Source organism: Brassica napus, chromosome C7 (assembly GCF_020379485.1).
Source record: "Brassica napus cultivar Da-Ae chromosome C7, Da-Ae, whole genome shotgun sequence".
NCBI lineage: Eukaryota > Viridiplantae > Streptophyta > Magnoliopsida > Brassicales > Brassicaceae > Brassica > Brassica napus.
Genome location: NC_063450.1, coordinates 45037210 through 45055085, shown reverse-complemented (window position 1 = coordinate 45055085; position 17876 = coordinate 45037210). Strand labels below are relative to the sequence as shown.

The following is a 17876-nucleotide window of genomic DNA, read 5'->3' as shown; positions in this document are numbered from 1 at the left end:
ACAATGGAGTTATATTTATATATTTTTAACATTTAATATATTTTGATGAGTTTTAGTAAAATTATATCCAAAACCATATAAAAACTCTATGACACATATTTTATATACATCAAATGATATAATAACAACAATATGAATGTCAAAATTCAAAAATTTAATTAATATATATACACAAAATCAAATGTTTTTCTTATTTTATAAAACAATATATATTTAATATAAAAACTAAATAAAAGACACTTTTTTATAAATTACTAAAATATCATAGTCTAAAAATTATTAATTTATAGAGTTTTTATTGTAGCTTTAATTTTATTGAAAACTGTTTAACTAGATATAATTCATAGTCTTGTTAATGATTGGTTAAATTATTTTACATAAATTAAACTTTTTTACTTTCATCCATAACATTATATATTATATAGTTATATATTATGAAATAGGGGGAGTATATAACAAAACCGAGTATATATAATACTATATAGAATTTATAATTTTATGAAATAATGATAAGATTCATGACTTTTTTCTAGAAAAGTAGAATAAATATTTTTGTTGATATATAACAGTTCCAGAAAACAGATGGAAAATGTTACTTTCTGTCTCATCTTTAATATTGGTGAAAAGAATCACGGTATAAAGTTTAGTAAGACATGTCTTTCAAAAATAACATGTCTAATTCGGCCGTAGTTTTCAGATTATATTTTTGAGTAATTTTAACACAGTTCAGATGTGAAAAGCAAAGCTGTAGAAATACTACACGATTGCCTTTTAAGGAAATTTACTGTCGTAGAAATAGTGTCGAACAAGTCCCTCGTGAAAAAAATAGTTTTCTCGGTTAAAAAAACAGTTAAACTGGACCTACGCAAAATTGAAATTGTCGGTTTGACGTTAGGTTGGTCAGCCAGAGGTCTTGATTGATCGAACCGGGTCCCATTTATCAAAATGAATGAATATGTAATGTTAATTGTTTTTATTGATATCCTTAGGGTTTGATTGGTTGTTATTAGAGTAACTTGGATTAATTAAAATAGTTGATCCAAAAAAAAAGGAGTAATTAAAATAGAGGGAATGGGTGAAAAATTATGGAGTAACTAAAAGAAGAAAAAGTTAAATACAACGTAACATTTTTTTACCACACAACCCCAGAGAAAAAAAACACTAATCATTTTACTCTTTATGAATAGTTGCCGGCGAGAAAATGATTTAAATATTTTTCACTTGATTGGTTGAAAAGTAGCAGAAATAGGAGTATGTTATAAACTAAATGACATCGACCATGGACCAGCCCGTACTGTAGGCCCAATCCGGGACATGACAAAGACAACCAGAGACTATGTGTTTATCTAGTATATATTTCATGTATATCTGTAATATAGTGTTTATCCTTATCCTTATCTTGTTAGGATAAACATGACCTTATGACGGTCTAATACCTTGTATATATATGGACCTTCTGGTCGACAGTAATAATAACACAAGTATTTCCCCAACACTTCATTTACAACACGTTATCAGCACGACGTTGCTCTCATAAACCCTAACCCTAAAAACCAAAAATAAATCCGAGCAGTAAAAACCCTAATTCTCGACGAACTTCAAACAGCTCTATCTCTCAACTCTGGAGGATCCAGACGACGAGTCAGATACCAAATTAAAGCTCTTGACGGCACGAAGCCAACGCCGCTAACCCCGCATCAATCGGAGTTCGGACGCGCCCTCACGCTCAGCTACAATACAGGCGGAAAATTTGTTCCAGAAACCAAAATCTCTCTCAACCATATACCAGTCTCCTCTTCCAACAAGCAGCAACAAAAACAATAATTCCGAGCAATCCATCAGCTAACCAGGAAGATCTCTAACTGATAGACCGATCAACCCATCAAAAGTTTTCAGGTATCATCGAAAACTCATCTAAAACCCACAAAGTATTAAATACCCCCATCCGCAGCCATGTAGCTATATTTAGCAACATGTCTCTGCAAATAAAATAAAACCAAAAGCCATAAACTCTTTAAAATCTCGAACCTGAACTTGTTTTGAACCTGTTCTTAATCTGAAACTGATTTTAAAATTGTTTAAAACTTTTCCTGATGATAGTTTCACATTAGAACTATTTTGGATTGAAAGAAACAATTTTTTTTTTTAAATTTGACTGCTATATGTTGAAAGAAACCGACTGTTACTTGTTTAAACTTATCATTATTGTCCTGTTTAATGTTCTTATCTGATATGAATCAACTAGAACTGTTAAGGACTGCATGTTACATAATTTTTTTTGAAAATCTGATCATGGATTCATAAATTAATCCGAGGTTTTACCTCCTGTTCTTGTCTGAGAAATTTGTTTTCTGATGATTGATAACGACTAGAACTTGATTAGGATTGAAAAAAAATATATTTTTTTTAATATTTAAAATCGAAATATCAGAGATATATCTGAGAAAATATATTTATTTTTAAATCGAAAAGTATATAATAAATTGCTTGAATAAATCAAATCTTCCTGATTTTTTTTTAAGTCACAATAATTTCTGATTTGATTGTTTTTCGAAAAAAAAAAAAAAAATAATAATAAATATATGGTATATTTTTCGAAAACCCTAACCTGATTTCATGATTGAATTGGTTTGCTTGATTGCATATTGTTTGCATACTAATATTGCATACGGAACATGAAATCTCGACTGTTAGGGATATAGATCATTCATAGTTTTCAAGAAATCTGATCTGAACTGAAAAAAAAATCATTATACTAAATGATCCGATCCAATGGGATGAAGAAAATATGGAACATTTTCCTGATCATCTAAGATAGAATCCCTAAAGGCCTTGAAACCTTGTGTTTGAAATAAGAGGACCTTAAATCTGAAAAATACATTGATCCACACCTTAAACCGTATGGTTTTAAGAAAATGCATCATTTAGAATTTTTTTTTCTTTTGGTCCGTGTGTGGCATTGATATGAAGCATGAAAAATTTCAAAAAGATTACTTGATTAAGACCTGTTTTGAATAATGATTTCAGATGTCGAGTTTCATACCCTCAGATTACAAAGCCCTTGATCTCTCTGGAGATAATTATCTTGATTGGGCTATAAACACTTCAGCCGTCTTGAAGTCTAGAGGACTTGGGAAGTGCATCAAGTATGGCAATGACACCCTTGCGTGTGAAAGACACAGAGCCATAATGATTATGCGACACCATCTCTGTGAGGACCTAAGAGACGAGTTTGGATATGTTAATGATCCTCATAATCTCTGGTCATTTTTGAATTCTAGATTCTGTGAGCCATTGTTGCACGAATCCAAGAAAAAATGGGAAGCTCTAAGGTTCCAGGATTATGAATCCGTGGACAATTATCACTCTGATTTTATGAGAATCACCTATAGTCTTAGACTATGTGGTGAATTGGTAACAAACGAGGATTTGTTAAACAAAACTCGTGACACATTCCATTCAGAGGAAGTGTTGTTATCACATCAGGCCAAAGGTTTCACCACCTATTATGATCTGTTCTCATATTTATTAGACATTGAGCAAAAGAAGCAGAAAATGATGGATAACATCAGACGGTTTAATGACATCATGGAGATATATTATGAAGTACTAGACAGTGAGATGAAAATCCCTGAAGCTAATAAAGCCACATTTGATAAGAAGAGATCTGAGGAGGATTCCGAGTGGACACTCATGGACCATGAGGTCGGATTATACATTGAATAATTTTCCAACATTCTGATTTTATGTTTTCATATCTGATATTGATTTATTTGTTATTCATTTATGTTATTGAAATAATAAAAACGATTTTGTTTTTATATATTATCTTGCTTGGTCTTGCTTGATGATTCTTGATTAAATAACAAATAAAACCTTAATAAAAGGATAATCAGTCCACTGATAGTTGATTTCATGCATGGTTTAACTTTACCTTGATTGTATAGGTTTAACTTTACCTTCCTGCAATCACATAAAATCAATTGTTGGGTGTAGACTAATGAGTCAGTTCACTGATAGATTGATTTCTCGCATAGATTTAACTTCATCTTGATTGTATAGGTTCAACTTTACCTTCCTACAATCACTTGAAATCAATTAATTGGTACTGACAATGGCAAAAGACACGACATTATTCAGACCCATTGAGTTATAAAGAAAAAAAAATTTCAATGTTTTCTACATTGAACCAGTGAGCAAAGAAAATACGATTCCTTTCAGATTTTTGAAAAATCGCCTAAAAGCATTATGAATGCCTATACCCATATTTTCTACTGATTTATTCTATGCTAAGGATCAGTATGAAAGAGGCATAAAGCCATGGTAACCAGTATGGTTCACCACGAAATAAACACTTATGGCATGACCAGATTAGCCATCTTGATCCAATTATGATGAAAAATTAATTAAGGCACAAAAGTGATCCCATAAAATCTCACAATGTGTTATAAGTACACAGAAGGGAAAATCACTAAAATAATTAAGGCTCCACTGTCCTAAGCACTACGAAATTATGAGTATGTTCATGAGGGGGAGAGAGGACTAAAACCCACAGTCCATGATCATATCATAAATTCGGATTCCATGGTTTACAACCATAATATACACGGCTGGAAAGCTTTAAAGCTCTCACTAATGGTACATCACCCACGTCCAGCCTAAAGCTTAAGGACATTATGTATATAAATATTGATTTACATCAGGCCATACATGTAAGCATAGACATTCCCACCTCTGAATGATTAAGGGTCATAAACCAGACATATACACAAACCATCTTAAGAAAATACGAATATTCCACCACATATATGTGTGCCATTTAAGATGGAACCTCAGATGAGGATTGAGAATATATATTAGATAAATAAGACTTCCTCCACGAAACTATAATGTATCTTGTGCCAAACATGGATGATTTAATCAAGTGGCCAAGAACACAGATTACAAAAGATAGTAATCTGATTATCCAACTTTGAAAGGAGAAAGTTATCAGGCTGATAAAGAGTAAAGAGTAAAAGAGAAATATAATGGTATCAACCATAGTTGTCTTGGCAAGATCCTCAGACCAAAGATTATGATCTAGACGTTCTAAAAGAATATGATCAAAAGATATAAAAGCTAGCAGAAATATATGCCAGACACACTGACCCGAAAAGAAAAAATGACTATGTCATACCAGCTTAAGCACCACGAATTTGATGTCTAAGAGACACAATCAAGTTGCTACAATGTCTATTAGAGATAGACAAATAAGTTCCAAATAATAAGGAACCTCGGAAAGTAATGAAAGGTGCTCAGAATCGTACAAATCCGAGTTCATAAGAGAAACCAGTTCAGACAGAGAAATAAGGTTGCGCAACCACACATCTAAGGTACCAGACCATGTAGTTTGGGACGCCAAACTGCAAGGTATAAAGGTCTTGGATAATAAGATCTCAAAATCTAATTAGATCATGTCTGGAACAGTATGAAACTAAAGATAAAGAGTGTTAACACCAAAGATGTATTTACATACATAAGAGCTCATAAAAGATTGTAGTACTTGGGATTTGAAGGATATAACCTGAGGATCATGAACCCACATAGAGTACTCATAAAACCTATATAGGGACGTGGGGTGTTCAAAGAATTCAAAGTAATTATAAGACAGATGGGCGTAGTAACCATGTACATACAGAAAAGCCATCTAAGAAAGAAACCAGTGAATGGATCTTGTGAGATAAGAAATTTCGTGAGATTAAAGGACATGACCACATGGTATAGTGTGTCCATGTTCCTTCTAAATAACGTTCAAGTATAGCTTGATTACACAAGGATACTCACAAGGACCAAAAAACAATTTATAAAGAGATATGCTCCTATATGGTGGATGCTACTACAGAAAATCAAGTTTAATTTTGTCTGGATATTTACTAAAGAAATAATGGTGTAGTAAGCAGCAAATGGATCACTGGATAAAGGTATCAACGTACCATAGAAATATGAGAAAGAAATTCTCATAGAACAAGCTTTGTTCCTAAGTTGTTTATGGATTGTAATATACAGCAGCTGTAAGTAATATGAAAGACTAAGTATTTACTTAGTACAGTCAGTCCATACAGAAAATATTATAATTCCTTGTGATCATAATAAAGACAAACTGAGAGAAAAATGTTTAATGGTTCAAAGGTTCAATGATACAAGTTATCGATTGATTAAACAGGCTATGTTTTACATATGGAAAGTCTGTAGAAAAATCATAGCCGTATGTGTATGTGTCAGCACGCCTAAGTGAGAACCATAAACCAGGATAGTGACCAGAAGGATGTCTGGTCGTGGCTTAATGATTATAAGCATTGCTAAAGCAAGAAAAGATCGATAACCATGTACAAAGGACATGAGTGTATGACTGCGAATTCATTGTGTGATGAGTTTCATTGCAGCAAATAATTATTGATGGTATGACCTTAGACACTCATGATTATGAACGAATATAGACAAGGTCTATAGCTCAACATGGATCGACAAAAGAAAATAAAGAATGATTGGTTACAATGGATAAAGCCATTGGCACATACGAAGAGATATAAGTCCGAATGAACGAAAGATATGAAGTAAAGTTGTTTGTATGTGTTCTGGGTCTATGACTCAATATATATTGAATGTCCACGTTTTGGGAAAACCATATAACCAAAGAGAATCCGTGGGACATGAAAAAGGACCAGCAAGTAAAGTTTTATTGCAGATTATAAAGTCCATCCGAGCACCGTTTGAAGCACCATCAGTTCATCCAAGACTTACAAGTTCATTCAAGGAGAATCCAGCTGATCATCTTCACCAAGTCATAGGCAACTTCAACGTTCAAGAAGACTCGGATACCAGATGGGAATGCGTCTACTACAGTGATGCATTCATCTGGGAGAGTTCATGTGTTGTACTCTTTTTCCTGTCCTTGGTTTCCCATTTTGCCACATTGATTTTGGGGTTTTTCAGGAGAGGTTTTAATGAGGCAACATTAAGCATGCAACGAACTTGTACCGGATGTGTCGATCAAGGGGGAGTGTTATAAACCAAATGATGATCGACCATGGACCAGCCCGTACTGCAGGCCCAATCCGGGACATGATAAAAACAACCAGAGACTATGTGTTTATCTAGTATATATTCCATGTATATCTGTAACATAGTGTTTATCCTTATCCTTATCTTGTTAGGATAAACATGACCTTATGACGGTCTAATACCTTGTATATATATGAACCTTCTGATCGACAGTAATAATAACAGAAGTATTTCCCCAACACTTCATTTACAACAGAGTAAAAATTATTCCCCCTTAAATTTGTCTCGCTGCATGTGACAAATAATCACAATCTTAATGTTGTCCGGATTTAATTATGGGCTTATTTGTTAAATAACCACAAAAATTAGGAAATTAGATTTTAGAAGAGAAAAAAGAGAGATATAGGAAAAGAATGTAGGATTTTGGTTATTTAGTGAATTGTAGTTTTTTTAAAGTTATTGAGCCTAATTTCCTTTTATATTAAATGATAAAATTGTTACAAGCTATAGGGGTCGCGTCATAGAAAGAAACATTTTCCGACGAAATTGGATCGTATTCGCTTTCTTGTTCATCTCGGTTTCTGTCATCGTTCAGCTTCGTATTAGTAGTGATTATTGGTATGTTCCAAGAAAATTTCAGTGATCATTTTTCTGCCTTGCTTATGTGATGCCATGTGTTGTTGTCGTTTTATATTTGGCTCTGAAAGATTATGTTTACCTTGTCGCTTTGTGGCTTTGGAATGGTCTTGTATCAAACATTTAAAAGCTTATTAACTTGACAGATGACCAAAAAAAAAAGAGAGATGTTGACATAAAATAGAAAGGGGTCGCGTCATTCTCACAGAAGGTGACACCAAGTCACCAACCAATGAGCGAGCATTCGGTACACGTTACCAATCTGAATAATTTCGTCAAGTCTATATCCTATCAATTTCTTTTTTTATCCCTTTACATACATATCGAATTATTGTAGGTCCCGTACATATAATATGGTCAAGTCCACATCGTATCAATTTCCTTTTCTCTCCTCAAATCTTGTGATTTTATCTAATATTTTAAACTTGACATTAAATTTGGGTTGTTAAAAATCTGTTGGTAATTACCTTGTCAATTATAAACACGTGAGTCTTATTTCTAGAAAAAACGACAACATTTAACGAATAGAATGGGTTTATGTGTCGAGAAGGATCGACAAAATGATTGGCATGAAACTGCATAGGCTACCGGGTGATTGTGGTCGAGTGGTAAGGAAACGAGACTGAGACGCCAACACGTTTTAGGTTCGATCCACCTGCTGCGCGAAACTAAGTCACAATTATCCTGGTCACCTAACACGGATATGAGCCTATATTTTAGGGCCCATTTAAATACCCCGAGAAAAGATTTATCCGTGGACTGCACTTCCCCTTGAAGATTAGTTTGGGTCTCTCCATGAACCTGGGATATCCCAGGTTAATAAAAAAAAAAATGAAGCTGCATAGGCATTACAATCATACTTGGACGCAAACAAAAATGAGCTATAACAAAATAATTTATGTCATTGCTGGTTGAATGGTGTGACTGCTGCCGCGTGTAATGAGTGGTATAGCCATAATGGTAATTCAAAATTGAAAATATAAAGAAAAACAGTTGCCGTGGCCACCACAAAATCTAAGAAACGTGTTTCTCGCTGTAGAATCCTTTCTAGCTACGAGTCGTGTGGTTCATTTTAATTTCCTTTTTTACTAATAACTTTTTAGAGAAAATAGAATACATAAACTCTCTCATTTTTTCTTTAAATCTACGGGAATTGGACTGTATAACAAGTTTCCTTCGTATAACAAGTCTCCCTTAAATCTATCAAGTTTCCTTCTGAAGTTGAACTATCTCGCATACCACAAACAACAGAGGTGGAGAGATTTCCCTACAAATATTAACTGAAGTTTATGAGGCTTGAAATAATTATTAACTCCCTGGCATTGGTCGGAAGATATTCCAAACTCGGATCAGTCAGTATAGTACGCTTTCGGGCTAGTCGATTATGTAGCACTAAGTGCGTTCCTTACGAGACTGACCGGATCAGCCGATATAGTTTATCAAAAAAAAAAAAATTATTAAGAGAATATCTTTTTGAACCATGTGAGAACTTAATGATAAATACATATTAACCATTAATATCTTGGAGACTGAATGTGTCATCACGGTATGTCCATGATCGCCTCTGATTCCACCGATATATCTTGTTTCATAGTTGGGTGGTGGTTAAGTTTGGTGTCGCTAGCCACATCCGGATAGCTTGTTTTGAACTGTTCTGGTGAACCATACCGTCCATACCACAATTTAGAAAACGTGCGTTCGGATAATTGTTCCAAGTAGCCTTTGCCGAGAAGGTAGGGTTATAGGCATGTCCAGTTACAAAGGGCCCTTTGGACCAAGATAAGAATAAAGCAGCCCAAAAGTGATCTAACTATCTAGCTAGAAGTTGCAAGACTTCCCATTGCTCACATTACAGTTTAAGAAAGTTGATATCAAGGGCCTTAACCTGAGTAGTTATGCCAATACTTAGATATGACTGGCTTCCTCGCTACCACCCGCAAACGCAGCTTTTGCGGTTAGTAGCGATTGTTGGCGTTTTGCAACAATTGCTCATACCACTCCAAACCGTTTCAAACCGCTCTAAACCTCATAAATCCAAAAACTGGTTTCAGCTAGCGTTTGCGGCTGTAAGCGGTTGCGGGAGGATAATTTTTTTTTAAACAATATAAATACAAAAATAAAAATATTCAATAAAATTTTAAATTGGAATTATAAAAAAATAAAATATATCTATTATATTTTAATTAGGACAATTCTCTCAAATAACCATTTCTAAGTTTTTGTCATAAAAATAACTCTCAAAAAAGAAAATTACCAAAATAGCCCCTTTTTGTTTTGAAAATTTTAATTTTTTAAAATTTAAAACCATATCCCTAAAACCTCACCCGTTAATTCTAAACTCTAAATCTAGATTAGTTAACCCTAGGATAAAAATACATTTTTACCTGTTAATAAAACTTATTTTTATCATTTTCTTCATTGAGTGATATTTTTGTGACAAAAACTTAAAAATGGCTATCCAAGGGAATTTCTCTTTTAATTACTATTATAAAATTTTAAAATAAAAATATTTTCTATAATTTTTAAAAATTTAAAACTATAACTTTCTAAATATAATTTTTTATATTTATTATAATATTATGATTTTTGATATTTTTATAATTATATAAAATGTAAATATTATTAATTTATTATTTAACCGTCGTTGCATTTGGTAGTTAACCAGTCATAAGTATCCCGCAAACGCATCAATTTCTAACCGCAGAACCAGTCGTACAAATCTTTTAAAACCGCTATAAACCGCAACCACCCGCATCCGCAAACTCCCGCAACCGCAACCGCTGCGTTTTAACCAGTCAGGCCATAACATTTATTTTTCCATCGTTTCAGAGACCAGAAGCTCCTCCTCTAAAGGCCCAAACGACTTGCAATTATTTTCTAAACACGTTTTTCCATCTATTAGTTATAATGTGACTAAATATGTACATGAAGAATAGCATATTAGAACACATGCTTTGATACTTAGCATGTTCCTTCACAGTGGAATACGAATTTTGGCTATTTTCTATGTTTATTTTTGCTTCATGAACAAACAACCACATTTCCTATAGTATAAGAGAATATAAGACAAATCTATGAAGCTCAAACAATATTGGAGTCTCTTGGGGAAACAATTAATGGATAATTTAGTTAAGCAAAGAAGAGGAAGGTAAACGTCCGATCTCCATTTTATTTAAATTTCTTGTGTACTTATTTTTATAAAACTAAATCGCATTATACATCTAAAAAAAACGTTTGTGCAAAAATATATATTTGTAATTGATCTTTATAGGGTGTCAGTTTCTGAGAAGAAACAAACGGATTTGCCAAGTCTATCAGAACTGGCCATCACCGGTACATTGCACTTGGTTATCCATTTTTGTTTAATAAAGAAATATCACATATTTTTGGAAGATGTTTGATAAACTTTTGCCTTGTCTAATATCAATTATGGAAGATAATCCAGCACTAAACTGGCTAAAAAACCAAGCACATTGGTACGAGAAAAATGACTACTACGACGAGAAAGAGAGCGAATTTGCAACGTCTGTTGCGGCTGCTGCATTTGTCATCACATCAATGGAGGAAGCCTATAAAGAACATGCGAAAAGAATGAGAGAAGAAACCAAGAGGTCTCGCAAGAAGAAAACCAATCCGGTAATAGCTAAATCCGAAGTAAAGAGAATCAACAGATCATATACTCAAGACTTGACCATTGGAGGTAACTAATACAAATAAAATTATCTAAGTGGTTACTAGCCTATATTGAACTTATAAACTTGTAACTTAATTTTCCCCAGAGGAGAGTTTCAAAAAACAACAGATGGACAATCCACAAAAGGACCGTAGGGAACAAGAGATTGGCTCTTCCTCTAGAACATCGGGACTTGCTTCAGCGCCAAGTAAAGCAGATTCTCGGGAAAAATCTCAACTCGACAAAATCAGATTAAGGTCAAATTTCATTCTTAATTAGTCATTTAATATAAAGGTATACAGAATCTTATTGGAAACTAGAAATCAAACTTTGCTCGAAGGTATGAGAGAATGAAAGCTGAAATTGTGGGTTGGGAAAATGAGAGAAAATCAGCAGCTAAACTCAGAATGGAGAAAAGAAAGGTTGTTTTCCCATCATAAAAATGACTAAACATTCATTTATTGTGTGTATTTAAGTACTCGACTAGTAGATAATTTGATTTTGTTTTAAATTTGTGTAATTAAGAGTGAGTTGCAGAAAAGAACAGAAATAAATAACCAGCATTATAAGGCAAAGTTAGCACGGATCCAAGTTATTGCTGATGGAGCCAAGAAACAGCTTGAGGAGAAGAAGAGGAGCCAAGAAGCTCAAGTTCAAGAAAAAGTTAAGAAAATGCGTCGAACTGGAAAAGTCCCTGCCAATTATTTCTGCTTTCGATTTAATTACTAAAATAATAGTAACTAGTTCTATTAATTATACTATATTCGTGGGTGTTGTCTATGAAAAAATCGATTAAACTATGATTGGTAATCTCACAAATAAATAGAAAGTATGATGTAATTATGAAGAAGTCTTTTGTATATAATATTACATTTTAGTGAAAAAATTAAAAATAATTGTGCTCATTAAATAATCAAATATATAATGTGATAGTCGATGTTTACTCAGCTCACACGGAATGTACTATACAAAGACGAGTAAACACAAAAGAAGGGATCAAAAATGATTTTGATAAAAAGATTACAACTGCTAAGTTTTTGAGATATAAACTCATATGAAAATGAAGCATTATTTGGTCCAGTCTCTCTCTTACGCCTAAGTTATTAATTTCTTCAATGGTAAGATCGTTGCAACTGCTCTACATGGTGGTCAGGACCATTCGCATTTACTATTCTATCTTCTTATTTGGAAATCATGTAATAATGTCAGTCTGTCATTGTACATTTCTCTATCAAAAGATTTTGACAATTTTTATTTATTTATTAATGATTTTGCCGTGTTCTTTGAATATATGCCGTGAAGAGTTTTGTTCACTGATCTGATGGTATGAATTCGCGTTTCTTGAATGACAATAATGGCCGCATCAAATTGTTGTAATGCATTCCAATTATAACTCTGTCACAACGTATTTTCTTGAGAAATAAGTTCAATATGTAAACTCCAACAACATTTCTTTTCAGAAAAGTAACTTCATGGATATATGTTAAGTTGTCAAAATATATATCCATGAAGTGCCAGAGTTACACTAGTACACACAATGTAAACATAAGAGAAAGACATGTAATACATAATATTTCCAAAAACAACATTTTCTTTTCAATTTTAGTTATATGTAACACCACTGGTCAACTAGAATTGCAGTGATAAAAAGAAGGATTATCACAAATCAAATGATTAACAGAAGATAATTGATGTGAAGAGAAGATAGTTTAGACTTTAAAAGAAGAAGAAAAAATAAGAGAAGAGGACTATGAACAGATAAACTTCAGAGGAGCGTTAGGATTCGTTGTCAAGAATCTAATGCAAGAAGTTGATTGGCTGAACTTACAGATCAACCTGGGTCCCAGAAATATTATCCAGTAAAATATATACATGTGTCCTTGTGACGACATGAGGTTTAAACTGTCGGCCGTAGCTCGAGCGGGTGGGTGAAATCACTTAAGATTTTGATGTGACACCAAATGATTGGGAGATGATCTCTTTAGGTTTACAAAGGTTGATCTCGTAATAATCACATATTTCAAGAAAAACTTACATTTATTCTGACTCAACATTACATATTTCATTCATATCAAGTTTATTAGCCACCAATTTTCAAAGAAAAAAAAAGGTTTATTAGCCACCGTCAAGCTATTCAGGCTAGGACCTCAACTAATGGTTGTAACCAGATCCTATAAAGTACAAGTAATAAAGCCAATGGCCTTAAAAGATTGTATTGCAATTCTCTAACTTTAAGCTTCATGTCTTGGTAAAGTTTGCAAGCAAATAAAACTAAATATTATATAATCATTTAAAACCTTTTCATGAAAAATCATTAAAACTATTTAGAGATCATTAGTAAACTCTTATGAATATCTCTCTAATATAATAATTATATATTTAATATAGTATAATTATATATTTAAAACTATAAATATAAAATATATATTTAAACTTATAAATATAAAATATATAAATTAATGATATAAACCCAAATGTCTTATGGATCTTTCAAGATTTTTGGAGTTTTTCATATGAAAAATCCATCCCATTCTCTTTATTATTTTAATGTTAAAATTTTCATTGAGGTACATTCAATAAAAATATTCTTAGAACATTCATGTTGGTAATATTTATATTCATTTATTTCATCAAAAGAGAATTTTCATGTTTACTACTTTTTTGGTACCATTATTCATGTTTACCACAACAAAAGAGACATTTTCAAAATACATTATTTATTAAAAGGCAAAAGACTCTTATACATTTGTTCTCTATATATATAATAAATAATTATTTAAATAAATAAAATAATAATATTTTTTTTTTATGTTTTCTAATTATACTTTTTCAAATTTGAACTTTTTTATAAAAAAATTCAATTTTTTTAAATTCTTTTTGAAAATAAAAAATTATTTTTGAAACTATTTATATAAAAAAATTATATTTTTAAGTATTTATTTATATATTTATTAGAATCCTAAATTTTACATTCCAAAACTCTATCACATCGTTCAACTCTAAATCTTAAGTCTAAATGAATTAACTTTAGGGTTATAAATGTTTTTTTTCTCTTTAAAAGTGAAAGTAAAAATGGTTAGTGTAAACATGAAAAATGATATTATGAATATGATATTTTGGCAATTTTTCTTCGTCAAATTTCTTACCCCCAAAAATTTCATTAGTATCGAGTTTATTGCCACCGCCTGGCTATGGAATCTAGCTAGGCCCTTAACTAATGGTTGTAACCAAATCATACACAATACAAGTAAGAAAGCCAATGATCGAAAATATTGTTTTGCAATCCTTGAAGCTTCATATCTTGGTAAAATTTGCAAGCAAAAAAATAAAATTTGCAAGCAAATGAAACTAAATAAAAACTAGTTTCAGAAGAAAAATGAAACTAAATATTACAATAATTTATTCTAATAGAAAATAAATAAAAAACTTCTTAGTGTTCTTCTTTCCATACAGTAAGTCTTGTCTTCTCCTTTTTTCTTTCATCTTAGATTAACTAATACTATGTTTTGTTCTTTTTGGAATATGAACTCCTGATCACATGTATAAGTTGCATACAAATGTTTCAATATGAATATTGTGAGATCCCGAAGCAGCCATTAGATATTGTGAGATCAGAGATGACAGAAGAATGTGGACAGAGAAAGAATAGATTAAGAGAGGCTGAGAATTGAAACCATATTGATGTATTCCTCAGCAACTTGCATCAAATGGACTTGTTGATACCATCAGCCTCACATCTCATTCTCATTTTTGACATTCGAATACCATACTATAGTTTCGGATTCTTACGTGTTTGCTCCAATATATAAATATATCTTTGTCTTCTATTATTTAATGCTTTTATCAACATGAATACATACTAAGGTTTCAACTACGTTTATGTAACGTTGAAATTCACATTCTTCTTTTTAAAAACAAAAAAACTATTATTAGAAATTTGTTTGTTTCCTAATCGGTGAATCACACGCTTTCCTTTATACCGAGTGGTCAAATGCATGCAATAAATGATCTTGCCCTCACAACTGAGTTAAATGACGAAAATGCCCTCTTATTGGATTTTTGGGGGTAGAGAGAGGATTCTAGGCAGGGCAACAGCAATCCTTTGCCACACATGTGCTTCCTCCACATAAAAACCATTGTTATTGCAGGGACCATTGTCTCTTTATTATATTACTTCAATGTGGATCAAATGAAGATACATTACATGAGTTGTCGCTGTGATTGTGAAGAGCTTGAAAACAGAGGAGGACACCAAGATTACACCACAAAACGAAGAAAAAAAAAAAGAAAAGCTGAATTGTCAGTTTATTCTCTGCAAACGTGCGGCCTAAGTAACAACAACACATGTATACTCTCTGTTTCTGACAAGAACTAGTCTTCTCTGTTTCTTAAATAAGACAAAGCCTCACGCTTCTGTCTCGTTTCTTTATTTGTTACTCTCTATTAACACAAAACGAATGTCTTTTCAGGTCGAACTACGGAGTGAAGGAGCTCACATGGGAAAATGGGCAACTAACGGTCCATGGTCTAGGCGAAGGAGTCGAACCAACAACAGCCTCAGCTATATGGAGTCAAGCTCTCAACGGGTGTGAGACTTTGGAGTCTGTGGTCCACCAGGCGGCTCTGCAGCCAAGCAAGCTGCAGAGCCAGAATGGACGGGACCACAACAACTCTGAGAGCAAGGACGGATCCTGTTCAAGAAAACGCGGTTATCCCCAAGAAATGGACTGTTGGTTCTCTCCTCAAGAAGAGAGTCATAGAGTTGGTCACAGCGTCACTGCAAGTGCAAGTGGTACCAACATGTCTTGGGCTTCTTTTGAATCTGGTCGTAGCTTGAAGACCGCTAGAACCGGAGACTATTTATTCTCTGGATCGGTAAAGAACAAACAAAAAAAACACTTTTTCTTTTTCTTTTTTTTTCTGAAAGATGACTTGAGGAATAATCAATAAAAGTCTTTAAAGGAAACTCAAGAAACTGAAGGAGATGAACAAGAGACTAGAGGAGAAGCTGGGAGATCTAATGGAAGAAGAGGACGAGCCGCAGCTATTCACAACGAGTCTGAAAGGGTAAAAAAAACAATACATATGCCTTCTTTTTTTTTTTTGCTATCCATAGTTTCCATACGGACTCTTTTGGTTGTGATTCAGAGAAGGCGTCACAGGATAAACCAAAGGATGAGAACACTTCAGAAGCTGCTTCCTACTGCAAGTAAGGTATATATATTACACAATGTTTAAGAAATCGATAAGGCGGTGGTTAGACGCGCTCTATAGAAGATTATTGTTTAACGTCTGGACCAATTTTTTAAAAAAGTCGGTTTGAAAAAATCATTTTTTTTTTTTTTTTGAGCAAAAAAAAATATCATTTTGTTTATACCCTGACTTACCGACTAGGCCGTCTAGACTGATTTTTTGAAAGCTGATATTACACAACCAAAAAACCCCACTTTTCAAAGTTTAGGACTTTGTATCTATATCACAAGTCGGTTAGTTAAATCGGCTCTGGATACTGCAGGCGGATAAAGTCTCTATCTTGGATGACGTAATAGAACATTTGAAACAGCTACAAGCACAGGTTCAGTTTATGAGCTTAAGAGCCAACTTGCCACAACAAATGATGATGCCACAACTACCTCCTCCACAATCAGTTCTCAGCATCCAACACCAACAACAACAACACCAGCAGCAGCAGCAGCAGCAGCAGCAGCAGCAGCAGCAACAGCAACAGCAGTTTCAGATGTCTTTGCTTGCAACAATGGCGCGAATGGGAATGGGAGGCGGTGGCAATGCTGCTTATGGAGGTTTAGTTCCTCCTCCACCACCACTGATGATCCCTCCTATGGATAACAGAGACCGCACCAATGCCTCTTCAGCTTCCTTGACTGATCCCTACAGTGCTTTTCTCGCACAGGTAAAATCACTTTTAACAGTTCTTTTTTTTGGTTAATGGTGAAAGTTGTGGGCTCCGGAGTTAGTCTTTATATATTCTGATTTAAAGAATAATTTTCGTCCTTAAGATGGGTTTGAACCCGGGGCAAAAGGGAACCAACACTCTTGCACTACCACTAAGTTACCGACACTTCGGTTTTTAACTGTTTTTTGAAAAATGATTTGAGAAATAAATAAAAAATCTTGAGAGCTCACTGTTTGTTGGTCATGTTAATGCAGACAATGAACATGGATCTATATAACAAAATGGCTGCAGCTATCTACAGACAACAGTCTGATCAGACTACAAAGGTAAATACAAGCATGCCCTCAAGTTCTTCTAATCACGAGAAAAGAGATTAGTCCTACCTGAGTACTACTATTAAGATCATGAACGTTCATTGTATCGTGATTGTAAAAAAAAAATGTATTTTTGAGTATGGTAAAAAAAAAATTGTAGAGATAAAACTTGAAAGCTTTACAACTTCCTCTTCAGTTCAGTTATTGTCAAGATACATTAAATAGTCACTTTGTAATTTTAAGAACAGCAGCAACAAGCCAATTAAATATGCACAGACATAAGTGCTTGGGTATGTTT

The 17876-nt window shown here is 33.3% G+C and overlaps 3 protein-coding genes across 4 annotated transcripts; all 3 read left to right on the top strand.

Moving 5' to 3' along the window:
- Window positions 1–3027: 3027 nt before the first annotated feature.
- Window positions 3028–3726, top strand: LOC125590646. The gene has a single exon (XM_048764296.1). It carries the CDS (start codon window positions 3028–3030, stop codon window positions 3724–3726), a length of 699 nt encoding a protein of 232 aa, XP_048620253.1.
- Window positions 3727–10682: 6956 nt separating this feature from the next.
- LOC106409599 lies at window positions 10683–12255 on the top strand. The gene is made up of 6 exons (XM_013850203.3): window positions 10683–10825; window positions 10949–11010; window positions 11114–11377; window positions 11457–11607; window positions 11691–11772; window positions 11876–12255. Exons 1-6 carry the CDS (start codon window positions 10752–10754, stop codon window positions 12077–12079), a joined length of 837 nt encoding a protein of 278 aa, XP_013705657.2. The 5' UTR covers window positions 10683–10751; the 3' UTR covers window positions 12080–12255.
- Window positions 12256–15203: 2948 nt separating this feature from the next.
- On the top strand, window positions 15204–17871 carry LOC106407077 (transcription factor PIF7). Of its 2 annotated transcripts, none has more exons than XM_013847859.3 (6): window positions 15204–15696; window positions 15820–16225; window positions 16304–16417; window positions 16499–16564; window positions 16866–17261; window positions 17519–17871. In XM_013847859.3, coding segments are annotated over exons 1-6 (1107 nt in total). In that variant the 5' UTR covers window positions 15204–15694; the 3' UTR covers window positions 17642–17871. The 2 variants fall into 2 exon arrangements, with proteins under 2 accessions (XP_013703313.1, XP_013703314.1); XM_013847860.3 differs by having other exon boundaries at window positions 15267–15696; window positions 16313–16417.
- Window positions 17872–17876: the final 5 nt, after the last annotated feature.